Source organism: Epinephelus moara, chromosome 12 (genome assembly GCF_006386435.1).
Source record: "Epinephelus moara isolate mb chromosome 12, YSFRI_EMoa_1.0, whole genome shotgun sequence".
Taxonomy (NCBI): domain Eukaryota; kingdom Metazoa; phylum Chordata; class Actinopteri; order Perciformes; family Serranidae; genus Epinephelus; species Epinephelus moara.
In genome coordinates this window covers 19988649-20004376 of record NC_065517.1, presented here as the reverse complement: position 1 = coordinate 20004376, position 15728 = coordinate 19988649, and the positions used below count along the sequence as shown (strand labels likewise).

At 38.9% G+C, this 15728-nt stretch overlaps 1 protein-coding gene across 5 annotated transcripts in view; it reads left to right on the top strand.

The window, feature by feature from the left end:
- Positions 1-1467: 1467 nt before the first annotated feature.
- lama2 (laminin, alpha 2) overlaps positions 1468-15728 on the top strand; it is a 322377-nt gene continuing 308116 nt past the window's right edge. For 4 of the 5 annotated variants that reach the window (XM_050057581.1, XM_050057580.1, XM_050057578.1 and 1 more), the window contains exon 1: positions 1468-1631. In XM_050057581.1, coding sequence (XP_049913538.1) covers positions 1565-1631 — 67 coding nt within the window. In that variant the 5' untranslated portion in view covers positions 1468-1564. The remainder of the gene's footprint in view (positions 1632-15728) is intronic. The other variant, XM_050057579.1, reaches the window with a different exon arrangement.

The following is a 15728-nucleotide window of genomic DNA, read 5'->3' as shown; positions in this document are numbered from 1 at the left end:
CCCTGCCTCTCGCCCGATGTAGCTGGGATAGGCTCCAGCCCCCCCGCGACCCTCAAGAGGATGAAGCGGTTAGAAGATGAATGAATGAATGAAGTACAGACATAAATAACTAAAAGTAAAAATAAAAAGTATGTGGGTAGAGGTCCTTGGGGAGTGACCTCATACTACATCTTCTTCTTCTTTCTTTCCAGTTGTAATATTTATTCTTTTTTTGTTGTTGTTAAATCTGTAGCTTTACTCTTAGCATTGTTTTGTTTGTCCTGTTTGTCTTGTCCGGTCTGCTGAAGTGATTTCCATGTACAGATAAGAAGTGAACATTAATTGTTAAAACAGAATGAACATTCTTGTTTTGAGTTAGTTTGGTTATTTTATTTTTCTTTTTGGTTTTGTGAAAATGCTACAGTTGTATGTGGACTTCTGTTGTTTATTATATATGTGTAAAATGTTGTATTTCATGTTGTCAAACATTAAAGATATTGCAAATAAAAAATAAAAATAATGGTATTTTACATGTTACATACATAGCCTACATAGATTATATACATATACTGTACTTAATATACAGGTGTTGCGTACAGGTTTGATATCATACATTGTTTTTTTTTTTTTTGTTTTTTTTAAATTTTTTTAAAATTTTTTTTTACAGATGATTACATATAAGTTATTGGTCCCTCAGGCTGTGGCAGGCAGATACATATTTACATAGTTGTTGTCCCTTCACCCAAGAGACCTGCCAGTTTTTGTTGCAGGGTTAATGTCACAGTGGAGGAGGAAATGCAAATAGCTTTATTGGCATGAACAAAGACTGTTCATAAGAAAAAGTTAATAAATGAATAAAGATAAGTTAATAAATAAATAAATACAGGTAAAAATAAAAAGTAATTATATTTTACATGTTACATTCAATAAATGAATAAAAATAAAACAAAATAAATACCCCCCATAGAGACAATAAATATATGAATAAATAAAAATAAGTTAATAAAAAATAAATATAAGTAAAAAAGTAACAATATTTTACATGTTTCATTCAATAAATAAAAATAAAACAAAATACATACCCCATAAACAAAATAAATAGATTAATAAATAAAAATAAGTTAAAGAATAAATAAATACAAGTAAAAATAAAGTAAAATCATATTTTACATGTTACATTCAATAAACAAATAGATAAATAAGAATAAAACAAAATAAATGAAAAATTAAGAAAACACAACAACAACAACAACAACAACAACATAAATAAATAAATAAATAAATATAAAACAAAAACAAAAAATAAATAAAAAGAGATAAATGAATAAATATAAGTAAAAAGTAATCATATTTTACATCTATCTATCTATCTATCTATCTATCTATCCCTGGGACAGGCGGAGAGAGGAAGAGGAGGAGGAGTAGAGGAACAGAGAAGGGGGGAGACAGAGGGAGAGTTCGGGTCAACTTCTGTGAAACTTTTCCTCTGTCATTAAACGCAACACAGAGCTCCGCGAGAGCACAACGGACTGCGCGGACTGCACAGCGCGCGCGGTACGATATCAAACTTCCACACAGGACGACAATGACGCGGCTCCGGCTCGTGCTTCTCACCGCGTTGCTATGGCAATGCTGCAATGCCCAGCAGAGAGGTGAGTCCTCCAGAGACCTGATAGATAAGGCTACCGATCGATACACCAATACTCGGCTCCGCGAGAGTCATTTACCGCGGAGCGAGCACTCAAATGAGCTCGGTGTCACTCACTCATATCCCTTAATAAGCTAATTAGCCAGCGGCTAGCTACACCTTTGACGAGCTAGCTTAAATGAAAAGTGTCATGTCTGACCACGAGAGAGGCTTTAAACGTCCTCATATAAGTGTGGTAAGCTAGAAAAGCCTCCTCATTAATCACTGTCTCTGTCACAGTCACAGGTGAAGCCCATCCACTTTGCTGGGGGTTTCTTTACTTTTATTTATCGTTGACAGAAGAGGGCACATCATGTGGAAAACCCTTCAGTGACACACCGTGTTTAGCCCAATTAAAACACACACAGTAGAGAGCACACATGAACAGGAGACAGATGCTCCAAAGTTACTGTTGTGATGTTTATGTGACTAGAAAACACTGAGAAACATCATGAATCATCAGGAGTCAGGGAAACACATGTCTTAGTTGGATTAGTTGGTATTTTTAGACTCATAAATCAAGTCAACAAGACAGACCTTGACATAGCTGAACTGTATGAATACAACACAAATAGATGTCATTTGGTTTGCCCTTTTGTAGTTACTGCTTAGCCAACACAGTTCATCATTACCCAGTGGGTGCTGCACGTCATTTAGTCTGGCAGATATGCCTACCCCCCAGGGAGGCTTGTTTTTCTACTTTTTACATAGTTCAGTGGATTTGTCACTCACAATATAGACTGTACACGGTGATGTGTATGCTGCCGTACCATATGGCTCTGTTGCTTTGTTAAATGCAGAAGAGTCAGCTTGAAAATGCAAAAAAAAAAAAATGCAGAAAATTAATGCAAAATAGCTGTGAATTGCATATTTTTAGAAGATGAAAACAATTACTTATATGTGAAGGTGATTGGTAAGGTGTTTGAACATTTGTATGTGTGTAGGGTTTGTTTGCAAGTGTGTCTGTAGAGCAAGGGTTTAGTCTTGGTGGCCATCACTGGAAAAATGAGACAAATTTATTCAGCTTGAAAAAGAAGTGTAGTTATCTAGTTAGCTTCCATAATGTCTGTTATCACAATATAAGACAATAAGACAGGTAGCTTTCGTGATACTGTCTAGTAAACCGTTTTTGTTTTCTGTTTTCTTTCGGTGGTAGGTTGTCTTCGCTGATGCTTTGTTGTGATTTTCTCAGCGCAATAAAGCGATTGATTGTCGCACTCACGGCTTTCTCCTTTTAAATGCTATCATCCCTCAGGGCTTTTGATGTGTCATAGACTTAAAATTCCTACACGTGAATAGTGACAAATAGGTTACCCAAGAAGATTTTTTAAAATTAAATTAAACTTAATTACATTTCTTAGCCAGAGTTTGCCTCTTTAATAGGAAATGGGTGTGCACCACATATTGCAATAATAATGTGTGCTTATCACAAAATCTCATGGCACACCATTTGAGGACCACTGATACTAACCATTGACAGTGTGCTATATTACTTTAAGATTTCGGGCAGTTTGCCCATGTTTACTTTCAGAGTGAAGTTCAGATTGTCATTGATGTTTCATTTTCAGTGTGAAGATTGTAGTGTTTCAATCTGTGTTCTGCAAGTTTTTATGATTGACATTTTATTGAATTTTAGAAAGACAAAGGAATACAAACAAATACAAAACAAGGATTAAATGACTATATATATGTAACAAGGAAAAGTACAAGTAAGATAAGAGTAGAAAAGAGGCTGTGTTGTAAGTGGGACCAAGTGCGCAAAAGCAAGGGTGTATACATGCGTATACATGGAGAGGAGCTAAGCCATTGAATTGTTTTTAGGGTCATTAATGTAGTGAAAAATCTTTCCAGTTTCAAACAATACCATACTATCCTGCCCAACAGAGAGAAGGGTAATAAGCTCCAACATCTGTATGAAGAGAGGGTCATCTCTAAAGCTCAGACTCTCAACATCCCCTCCTTGTTGAGTTTCAGATGCTTCCATCAGGGCGGAGGTTTTGCCTCCCTAAATGTAGCACTAAGCGTTGTAGATCGTCCTTTATCTGCTATTGCTTATCTTAACCAGCAGTGACCACTACTGTCCATGATTTACCCCTGACAGTGTGCCATACTGGGTACTGTTCCCCTCGGGGACATTAAAGTTTACCTTACCTTACCTTACCTTACCTTAAGGATATCCGTCCATATGCCGCCACCTTAGCAAGCAGATTATGCCTGTCTGCTATTGATGGTGTGTGAGCTGATTTCCATTGTTGTTGAACATGATAGTGGTCTGGATCCATTTGGGGTAGATAGAAGGAATTGTGTCTTTTAGGGTGGACGGGTCCCCCAACAGAAATAATACAATGGTAAAGGGGACTTCCTGACAGATAGTTCTCTGGATACAATCACGAACTGACGTTTTTCTACAAGTTAATTGACCGGCTGGACGGTCAATCACAACATGACTTGAGGGTTGTTCAGCCAAATTATGAAAACACTTTTTAAAAACATATCTCTAGTGGGATCCAGCCACACAGATATCCTCAGTTAAGTGAGACAGTATTTGATGTTTTTTCATTTGGGTGAACCAACCCTTTCAAGATCAAATCAAGTCATAAAATGCGCTTGACATGAGCCGCTGCTCTTTCACTTGATGCATTTATGAGGATGTGAAATATTAATTATGAGCTGGGTGTGTGTTGTGGGCCTGTGGCACAGTCAACAATGAGAAATGAGCAACAGTGCTCTAAGCGGAGATGGGGATTGACAGCTGGGACCAAATAACATTGTGCAGAGTCAAGAGTCAAAATATTAATGCAGAATAGTTCATCTTATTAGCCATTGTCTTATTTATTACAATAATGCTGTAAATTGGATATTTTTAGAAGATAAAAACAATTACTTCCAATATGTAAAGGTGATTGATAAGCTGTTTGAATATATGATGTGTGTGTGTGTAGGGTTTGTTTGCATGTGTGTGTGTGTGTAGAGCCGAGCGAGGGTTCAGCTTCGGTGGCCGTCACAGGAAAGATGAGACAAATTTATTGCTCGTCATGCTTTTTTCTATTTATCTTCTTCAAAACATCTCCGGCTACTGTTTAACCCAGGAGTGCTTTGGACCTCCTGCAGCGGAGAGGTGGGGGGCTGCCATCAGGATGTGTGTGTGTCTGCATACTGTGTGTGTGTGTGTGTGTGTGTGTGTGTTTGAGAGTGAGAGAAAGTGAGTAGAAGAGGGCGGGAGAGGCCATCTGCATTAGGAGCCTCATTACCAGGCGTGTCAGCCAGGCATGCTCTCTATCAGCGACAGAGCTCCGAGAGACACCAGGAGATAATCAGAAAGAGAAGAGGAGGAGGAGGAGGGCTGAAATAGAGAGGAGAGAGGAAGGAGGGTGCATTCAAGAGTTATTAGGCATTGGAGGAGACATCAGTGGTGGGGAAAGAATGGGTGAAGCAGGTAGACAGAAGGTTGAGAGGGCATGAGAGAGAGGATGAGGTTGAAGCAGCAAGTTGGAGTTAGTGAGGGATGGGAAGGATACACAGACAGTGGATAGCTGAACGGAAGTGGAAGCTTTTGAAACTGTTTCCTTGGTATCAAAACTTATGCTGGGTTGAGGAGCTGAAGACACATTTGTGGATGATGAAAAGGCACTTACTTTTTTGGCAACATTACAAAGATTCAAACAAAATTGCAGAGGAGCTTGGCAGAAAGATTGCTCAACACCATATACACTGCAAACGTGTTATTAGACTTTGTCACAGAATTGAAGGGGTTAGTAGATCAACAGAAGATTCATTGACAACAATTTTTGATACTGAAATTATTGTTTCACGGCTAGGAATGTCAACAGTTGTCTGTTAATTGGTTAACCGCCGAGAATATTTTTGACAGGTTACACATGTTGTCTATAAGTTAATTCACAACTCCTTAGTTTACTGCACTGCGCGCCAGCTTGGTCTAGTGGGCACTAACGTTAGCTAGCGGCACCGCTCAATCAGTGACGACCACTTATAACAGTGTCCTAACCCAACAGGGTTGTTGTAGAAACACTGTGCCTATCTCCAGCCCCTGTTGACTTGAGGATAGCCACCACGTTTCCACAGCAGCTAGCAATAATTGCCGAATAAGCGGCACCGCTAGTTAGCTCCCACCCAACCTGGCTGGTGTGCTGTGCAGTGTGGCCAAAGCTAATGTTAGCTAACTAGTGGAAACCGGAGGATGGGCAATAACCTCTATGTTTACGCATCTTAATGTAATGTTAATCTGTCATCAAAGCCAACAGAAAATAGAATAATAGGCACCACCTAGTTTGGTTGGGAGCTAACCTAAGCTAGCTAGCAGCGCCTCCCATTCAAGGATTACAGCTGGTAATGCCACCCTGATGCAGAAATATTGTGCCCACCTTCCAGTCTCCCCTAGATCGCCCGATGAACAAATGGCTTCATTATGAGCTGCAAAACACTTCTGGTAATGTTTACTATGCTAGCACCACTTGCCATGTTGCCACTGCTAACTGTGCTAAGAGAACAGTAAAATATGCTAAAGGGGTTTTATGGCTCAAAACTAAGCCGCTTATTCGCTGGGGCGAGCTTAGAGGAGACCGGAAAGGTGGGCACAATGTTTTCACAGCAACACTGTTGGGTTGGGACGGCATTACAATTGGTAATTGCCAAATGAGTGGCGCTGCTAGCTAGCTACCTCCTACCAGACCTGCTTGGTGTGCAGTGCAGTGAACTGAAGAGTAGCAAAATTAACCTACAGATCCGTATGTGTAACTGGTCAGAAATATTCTCAGAGGTTAACCAATTAATGGTGAACTGTTGACATCTGTACCTCTAAATGGATAGCGCCTTGAAATGCGGTACTAAAGCTCATCGATTCAGTGGAACGGTGGACTAAAAGGAAAGGCCTTTTTCATTTTTATTAACTGGTTAGGTACCGGTTAATGGGTGTTGAGCAATCAAAAGCAAAATTTACCGCATCCTGTTACTTTGAGCAGCAGAATGCTACACGAACACGACATTTTCTCCAGTTTTTGGTTAGTTTTAATGAGAGATTTTTGTTATTCTTGTTTGGTCTGCGCTCCTCACTGGTTTGACTAGGTAGGGCTCATTTGGAAAAAAATGTGATCTCATGTGTTTTTATGCACCGTCATGTTTGAGCAATATTTGAATCTAAATGTGATGGTAGTTGTGAGTGTTGACCTAGTTTTGTTGAGCATTAAATTCCTATAAAAGATTTTTTTTCCAACCTAAACTTTGATTTTTGCTTGTTTAGTGTTGAAAATCTAATGTTACAGAGAAATACTTAAGACTTTGTTGTCAGTGGCTGTAAGTCATTAATCACATAAAAAGCACCAAAACATTTGCTGGTTTAAGCCTCCAAATGTGGGGATTTACTGCTTCTCTCGGTTTTTGTATCACTTCAGATTAAACATCTTTGCATGTTAGACTGCTAATCAGCCAGAACATGTCATTTTAAATGGTCGTCTTGGGCTCTAGAAACTTGTTATGGACATTTTCCCACTATTTTTGGACACTTTATGGACTGATTGATCGATAACGGAAAGAAATTGAATATAATATTCATTACTATGTTTTCATTAGTGTATCATCCTCTGACACTAAAAATCCTTGTGTTTTCGTCACCTCAGAATGAGCCGTTCTACAAACCAGAAGATGAAGATAGTAGATGGATTAATGTGGTTTAAACAATTCTTTATTTTCAGAATAGAAATTTGGCAAACAGTAGAATATTTTACAAATTTGACGTAGATTCAAAACAGTAATGAGAAACGTAATGTGAATAAATAAAACAATAAATAGACAAAGAAATCTTATTTCTGGTCAGGAGCATGTCAGACTCTGTGGGCAGACGGTTCAAAACATTTTGTAAGTGTTCTAGCAGACAGTGTAAACAGAATAAATAAAACTAAAATCTCAATTGTGGTCAGTACCTTCTGTACAAGTTTTACACCCACAGTATGTAATTTTGTCTGTTTCTCAATCAAAAGAGTAACAAGAGATGGACTGTGATGGCGTCTTGAAGTAATGTAGGGTCATTGGTTTCTGATGAAAGTCTATCTTATGTGACTCAGACAGAAATCATGTTTTTGGAGGAGGAGATGAAAGAAAGTTTTATTCACTTTAGTCATGTTATGTCATCAGATGAGTTGATTATACAGCTGCTGTAGGTTATGTTATATAGTGAATTTAATCGTGGAGTAGCACTGCGCTGTTATCAAAAAATAACTCAGTGAGCATGTTGAATGTATGGGTAGTTTGATTATATAAGGAATTTATTAAAAATTTGTTATCTCTATCCAAAAAAATTGTATCGTTTATTGTCTATTATATCGTTTAATTGCTCTACCCTAAACTGTGTTTTCATGTTGGTTTGATGCCAGTATTGGTCAGTGAATGTCAAGTCAAAGACTAATGCCACTGCATCATCAAAAGGCCAGAAAAGTCCAGTGTAATCAGCAGAAAACAAACAAAACTGCCCCAGCTTAGACACTATGAACTATTTTGCTATTTACAACAATGTGATTCTTCTTGTATTGTACATTTTGGACTTCCTAACAGATGAGTCAGTATGATTCATGAGACTCTAGAGCCAAGCCAAATGACTACATATAAAAGATAGTGAAATGTCAAGAATGTGTGGCTGTCGCCGGGGAAAATTTGAAAAGTTGGGAGAAGTTGCCAGAAAAGTTGACTTGTCGGAGTTATGTGTGTATTAATGTGAATGTTACCAGCCTGATTTGCATGAATGGATATGAAGTAAAGTCACTAGAGACAGCAGTGTGGAATGAATCCAGACAAGGATTGTAAACCAACTGAGAAATCAACATTTTTATTTAGCAAATCCCTGCGACTTATTCATAATATCGCTGTCCTGCAGAAACCTCATACCGCATCTTCAAAAAAAGCAAACACATCAGGAAGGGTTAGAAAACCAATTGATTTCCCTGTTGATGTTTATTGGACTTTGGCATAATCAAAGGTGCAGCTTGATCCTATGAAATATTTTCTCAATGGGAGGATCAATGCTACAAACGTAAAATATAGTTAATTTGTAGATAAAAGGTCTCCTCTGAGCAACTACAGATGTGTTTATAAGTTTATGGTAATGCGGGTTTAACCAAGCCAGGCTGAATGTGATGTGATGTGAAGTCACCAGAGGTATCGCGGTGAGTGTGACGTGAATCCAGAGTAGGTTTTTCTGCCCATCTGAGAAATCAACATTTTTATTAGGTGAATTCATCCCAGTGTCATAATGTTTCTAAAATATGTTGATCTCAGTCTGCTGTGTTAATGTGAAAGCAGCCGAGCTTAGCTGAATGGATTTGATGGAATACACCAGAGGGAAAGCGCTTAGGCTTTCTCAGCCTGGGACCCGAATTCAGTGAATATAATCAATGTGTCCTAGAAAATAAGAGGGAAGGGAACGAAGGAGGCAAGGTGGCAAGGGTAAATAGAAATCAGGGAGATTGGAAGGATGCACAAGAGTTTAGCCTGGATGGCTTTGAGCTATAATAACAGGTTATATGGAAAAATTATATGTAGCTTGTTAAAACATGCAGATGAATGCAGATTATGGATACATGAGTGCTGCATTTTAGAGTGGGGTTGGAATAAATACAGACAAACATTACGCACTCCTAGAGTAACATTCACAAGAAGTGAAGTATTCAGATCAGAGTACCAGAGGACCAGAGTTAAGAAATACTCCATTGCAAAGGTCCTGTATCCACAATGTCGCAGCGGTAAAATGTACTTAGAGTATCAAAGTAAACTTACTTGTTATGCAGAAAAATGGTTCTTATCAGTGTTGTATAGAGTGCTCCATGGATAATGTTTTTCTGAAGTCTGATGCAGATGTTTGCATCGCACTGGTTCCCTCATCAAAACGCCTTTGGGATTTTTCCATTGGATTTTGGATTATCGCCAAAAATAAGCTCTGTGGCCAACATTTATGATACAACTGCCTTTTCAAAAATACATAGAAGCTTTAAAGTTCAGGAGTAGGGTATTTACTGATGTATTTAATGTTGGAGAACAAAATGTGAAAGTCTCTTAAGCTTATGTTCACCATAGACCTTACTCTAGGCATCTAACCACAAACTTTTAAAAGAAAAACCCATTAACTTTGAGATGAGGGAACCTGGAGAGGTAAAATGCTATCTCATTTCCGGTTTCAGGACTCATTCCTTGTAGACTCTATTGTCTATGTAATAAAACTGGATTATATTTAGTAAAGCAGTTCATGTTGCGCTGGTAAAGCTGATCTCAACTTATTAACCTGTAGCAGTGCATTGTATTTATATTCATCACAGCTTTTGTATATGATAACTTGAACTAAAGGTGGCCAAATGGCTAAAATCTTCTGTTGATGTATATGTCATTTTAAATCACTGTAACAGATATCAGGATACAGTAATTGTTCTGTAGACTTATTAGGGGATTATATAAACTAACCATATCATGCTTATCCCATTTGACAATTTTCTTCTCCTATTTGGAACTTCCATACAAACAAAAAACAGTGCCACAGGTTTATTTATTTACAACTTCATTCTATAGTCCTCCATGTCTGCCCAAATCATGATACCTTGCTAGCCAGGTTGATTCCCAAGATCACGTGAAAATCATGAAATCATGTGAGAATCCAGCCCTGATTTGCTACAAAGCCTGCCCTGAATATAGCTACTGTGATAGAAATGGTTTTGCCAAATTCCTACTGTATACCGTCATATCGTAGCCTGGAAATCCAGACCCAAATCTAGAAAGATTTAGGGTCTGGCTATGAGTAATGCAAATGTCCCAACTTGAGGGGCGGCACCAAGCATGCATTTGAAAATATCACTGCACGCAATTGGATAACACTATGACCAATCACAGCAATACACGGGGTGACGTATTGTGAGCGCTACCAGTGGAGCTAACTGGTAGATTAGACTCTTGCCGTATCCGGTCGGCAAAAGAGCAAAAACGTTCTTCTTGCAAAGGAAAGACTGGAGCGCTGTCTTCTGTTCCTCTTTTAGAGAAAAAGCCAAGTCTAACTCGTTCACTGTAGCGGCCAAAGCCGTTTCAAACAACTGGTATTCATCCGTAGGCATCTTGCAACGTTTACTGACTGATTCCGGACTTAGTCGTCGCAGTGCTGTCGTCATCTGTTTAGCTTGCCTCTGGCCCGCCTATATCAGATACACCGATGTGATTGGTGCAGCTCGGCTCCAACGGCACGGGTAATGAGCATCATTACTGATTGCCAGAGTGACTCGCTGAGCAAGTTCAAATTGTGCTCTCGCGAGAACTCTGGATTTCCAGGGTAGTCATATCATCCAACCCTGACTTGAGCTGCAAAGTATCCAGTAACTACTAGGGATGCACCGATTTTAAAAGTCTGGGCTGACACTGATACTTATACTGATGTTCAAAATGACAATTTGGCAGATAGCCGATACTGATACCAATGTTTGTATGCTGTATATTTTGTTTTTGTTGTTATTTACTCCCCCTTTTGTGCCAGGGAAACAAAAAAATCTACACTATAAAAACATAACTGAACTGTTTTAAAGTCATTCAGTCCATGAGCAGAAATTCAATCCTACAAATTTATGAAACAATATTTGATATAACCTTTCACATGAAAAACTTTTCAAAGTAACTGCTTCAGAGGCCTTTTTTTTTTTTTTTTACCATATATTATATATATATATATATGTATATATGTATGTATGTATATGTATATATGTATGTATGTATATGTATATATATATATATGTGTATATGTATATATATATATCATAATTCCCTTTCTAATATCTATTTTATATTGCTAAGAAAACATCAACAAATTTCTCCTTCAACAAACTGTATTTATACAAGTTTCTCACCAAAAACTACATTTGACAAGATTTCATTGAACACATCATGAGAACAATATCATTTACATTCGCCCAATACTAATTTTTACTAAATAAAGCTGAAACGCATCATAATGTAAGGCTAATTAGCACTCCTGTTGATTTCAACGCAGATTGGTTGTTCACAGTGTAGCATTATCCTTGCATTATTGCATCCTTACATTGTGCAGCGTCCTAAAGAAGATCTCTGTTCATCCCAAACTCGTTTTCTCAGTCTCCAAGACGACGGGACTCCGTGTGCTGCTAGCCATCTCGTCACACAACAGTGAGATCACAGAGCCCATTTGCCAAACAGTCATTGTATTCTTCTTGTGTCCCCCCCCCGCACACACCACGGAAACAGAGCGGCAACAGAGGAAACAGAGTCGCTTAAGTCATAAAGGTGAGACTATGAAACTGAGCAATAACAAAGTTAACGGGTCACAAGCCAGTGCCAGGCCGAGAGCCAGAGAGCATTCTGCCAAAAACAAAGCTAAGAGGATAGACACTATTCTGATTGGGGATTTTATAACGAGGCAGGTGGAAATGGCCAGGACTGAAAATCTAACTGTGAATAACACATCAGTCAGAGAGGTGGCAGCTATGCTACCAGACATTATGTCTACACGGCCACATATTAAGAAGATTGTTATTCATGCTGGCTCATTTGACATCCTCACGAATAAATCTGGGTCTGAGACCCTAAAGAAAGACTTTTTGTTTTTATTGGAAACACTTAAAAAACTTCACTCAGGAGTGTCTTTCATCTCTGGACCTATCCCAACACTCGGCAGAGGTTGCGAGTCCTTCAGCAGACTCCTTGGCTTAAGCACCTGGCTGTCATCAGCCTGCCTCGAGCAACAGGTTGGATTTATTGACAATTTTAATATTTTTTGGAACATAAAAAGCCGCTTCATGCCAGACGGGATTCACCCAAACAACCTTGGCTCCAGACATCTTGGCTGCAACATACGTCACACCATCGAGTCATCTTATCAGAACATATATGCACTGATAAGCAGGAAGGTCAGCACACAGGGAGCAGACAGACAGACAGTTACTGCTCCAAAAACAACAACCGCCTCCCATGATGATGACGTCACGGTCTGTGACTCTGTCCTCCACATTACAAGAAACCTGCAGAGATTGTCTCTGTCCCAGCAAGAATGTCAAGAAAAGAAGAGATAGGACAGTCACCATGCCGCTTTCCCCCTTATGCCGGCAATTTCACTCAGCCGGCGGCATGGCGAAAATAAAAACAACTGCAGAAAATCAAGGACAGTCAACCCATCAAATCTGATATGTATCTCATGTCAAACACAGTCTGTCTCTAAACTTATGCCAGATAACGTTTCACAACTAGCACTTCTAAATATCAGGTCTCTGGCTGGCAAATCCTTCTTAATCAATGATTTTATTAACAAGCACAAACTTGATTTTATGTTTTTAACTGAAACTTGGCTAGGTCAGGAAAATAGTGCAGCAGTTCTGATTGAGACAACCCCTCCAAATTTTAGTTTCTTTAGTGAAGCAAGAATACATAAGAGAGGAGGCGGAGTTGCCACTCTGTTCAAGGACAGCTTCCAGTGTAAGCAAATGTTTTATGGTCAATTTGACTCCTTTGAATATGTTGCCACTCAGTTAAAATCCCCCTGTCGAGCTATTTTAGTGACCATCTACAGACCCCCCAAATATGATGCAAGGTTTTTTGATGAGTTTGCCAAATTGCTGTCTATTGTGTGCATGGATTTTGACTGTGTTGTTTTAGTGGGAGATTTTAACATTCATGTTGATAATCTTACAGATGGGTGTGCTAAGGAACTGGTAAATATTCTGGATAACTTTGGGCTTTCTCAGCATGTCACAGAACCAACACATAACAGAGGACACAATATTAGATCTAATTATTTCCAAAGGTCTTAATATCTCTGAGGTTGTGGTGAACGATGTCGCTTTATCTGACCCTTACTGTGTTTCGTTCAAAATGACTACCCTTGCTAATCCTATGAAAAGTGAAGCAGAGGTGATCAGAAAGCGTTATATAAATGATAACACCTGTGCATTATTCACCGAGGGTTTTACACCATCACCAACCCTGCCCTCAGCTCTAGTTGATGACCTTGTAAGCAGTTTTAGTTCCAATGTTATGACTGTTATTGATTCTATCGCCCCAATTAAGACCAAAGTTCTGTCAGGTAGGAAAAAGGCACCCTGGAGAAACGCCACACTGGTTAAAGAATACAAAAGAGTATGTAGACAAGCTGAACGCAGGTGGTGAAAAAACAAACTCCAGGTATATTACGACATTTATAAAGAGAGTCTTCACAACTATAACCAGGAACTGAAGAATGCAAGGCAATCATATTTTTCAGAGATTATCAATAGAAACAGTAATAATGCCCGCACACTTTTTTCTGTAGTGGACAGACTGACCAGCCCCACAGCATCACTCCCTCCTGAACTACTGTCCAACAAGTCATGTAATGACTTTGCAGCCTTCTTCACAAACAAAATATTACAGATAAGACAGGCAGTGTGCAGCTCCAGCTCAGGAATGATAACACTTGTGTCTTCCTGTCCTCCAGTTAATCTAGGACATTTTAGCCTCCTAGATTACACAACTCTAACAGAAACGGTTTCAAAATTAAAGCCCACAACATGCTGCCTTGATATTCTGCCTTCAAACTTTTTTAAAACCATTTTTAACTGCCTAGCTCCAGATGTACTGCAGATAATAAATACTTCTCTTAAAGCAGGCCAGTTTCCCCAGGCCTTGAAAACTGCAGTAATAAAACCTCTCCTAAAAAAATCTAATCTGGACGCCACAACAATTAGTAACTATAGGCCAATATCAAATCTGCCATTTTTGGGGAAAATCATTGAAAGGGTTGTCTTCCAGCAAATCCATACTTTTATGATGCAAAACAATCTTTTTAACACATTTCAGTCTGGATTTCGGCCACACCACAGCACTGAGACTGTACTTATCAAAGTCTTAAATGATATTCATCAGAATAATGATGCATGCAGATTCTCTGTCCTGGTATTACTAGATCTCAGTGCTGCATTTGATACAGTTGATCATAATATACTACTTAGCACTGTGCTACAATGGTTCAAATCTTACTTACAAGATAGGGACTTTTTTGTGTCAATTGGTAACCAACTGAGCGAACTACGATCACATGTGGGGTTCCTCAAGGGTCCATTCTCGGACCACTTCTATTCAACATCTATATGCTACCCCTAGCCCAGATTATGGAACATCACAACATCTCCTATCATACGTATGCCGACGACACACAACTCTATATCTCAGTGTCATCACACGACTACAGTCCCTTACTCTCATTGAGTAACTGTATTCATCAAATCAGGGACTGGATGTGCCAGAATTTTCTCCAGCTAAATCCAGAAAAGACAGAAGTATTAATTTTTGGCCCTAAAAATGAAAGGACAAAGATCAGCGCCCACCTTGGCTCTATGTCATTGACAGCTACAAATCAAGCCAGAAATCTTGGTGTTATTATTGACTCAGACCTGAACTTCAACAGCCATTTAAAGTTTATTACTAAATCTGCCTATTACCATCTGAATTACATAGCTAGAATTAAGGGGTTTCTGTCTAAACAAGACATGGAAAAACTTATTCATGCATTCATTTTTAGTAGGTTGGATTATTGCAATGGCATATTTACAGGCCTTAACAAAAAATCAATCATACAGCTGCAGCTGATTCAGAACGCTGCCGCCAGAGTCCTTACAAACACCAGGAAACTGGACCATATTATACCGGTCATTAAATCCCTACACTGGCTTCCTGTGAGTCAAAGAATAGATTTTAAAATCTTACTGCTGGTCTACAAAGCCCTGAATGGTCTCGGACCAAAATACATGCTTGATCTACTGGTTCCCTACGAAGCATCCAGACCCCTTAGGTCATCTGGAACTGGTTTGTTGTGTGTTCCAAGAACAAGAACCAAGCAACTTCCTGTAGATCTGAGGTCTGCTCAAACTGTCAGCTCCTTTAAATCAGGTCTAAAAACACTATTGTTTACTGAAGCATACTCTTAGATTAAATACTTACCTGCTGTATTCTACTGCCCGTACTTTTTAACTACACACTGCAGATTTATGCCTTTTATTATTCTACTTCTTTTCTTATCCTGACT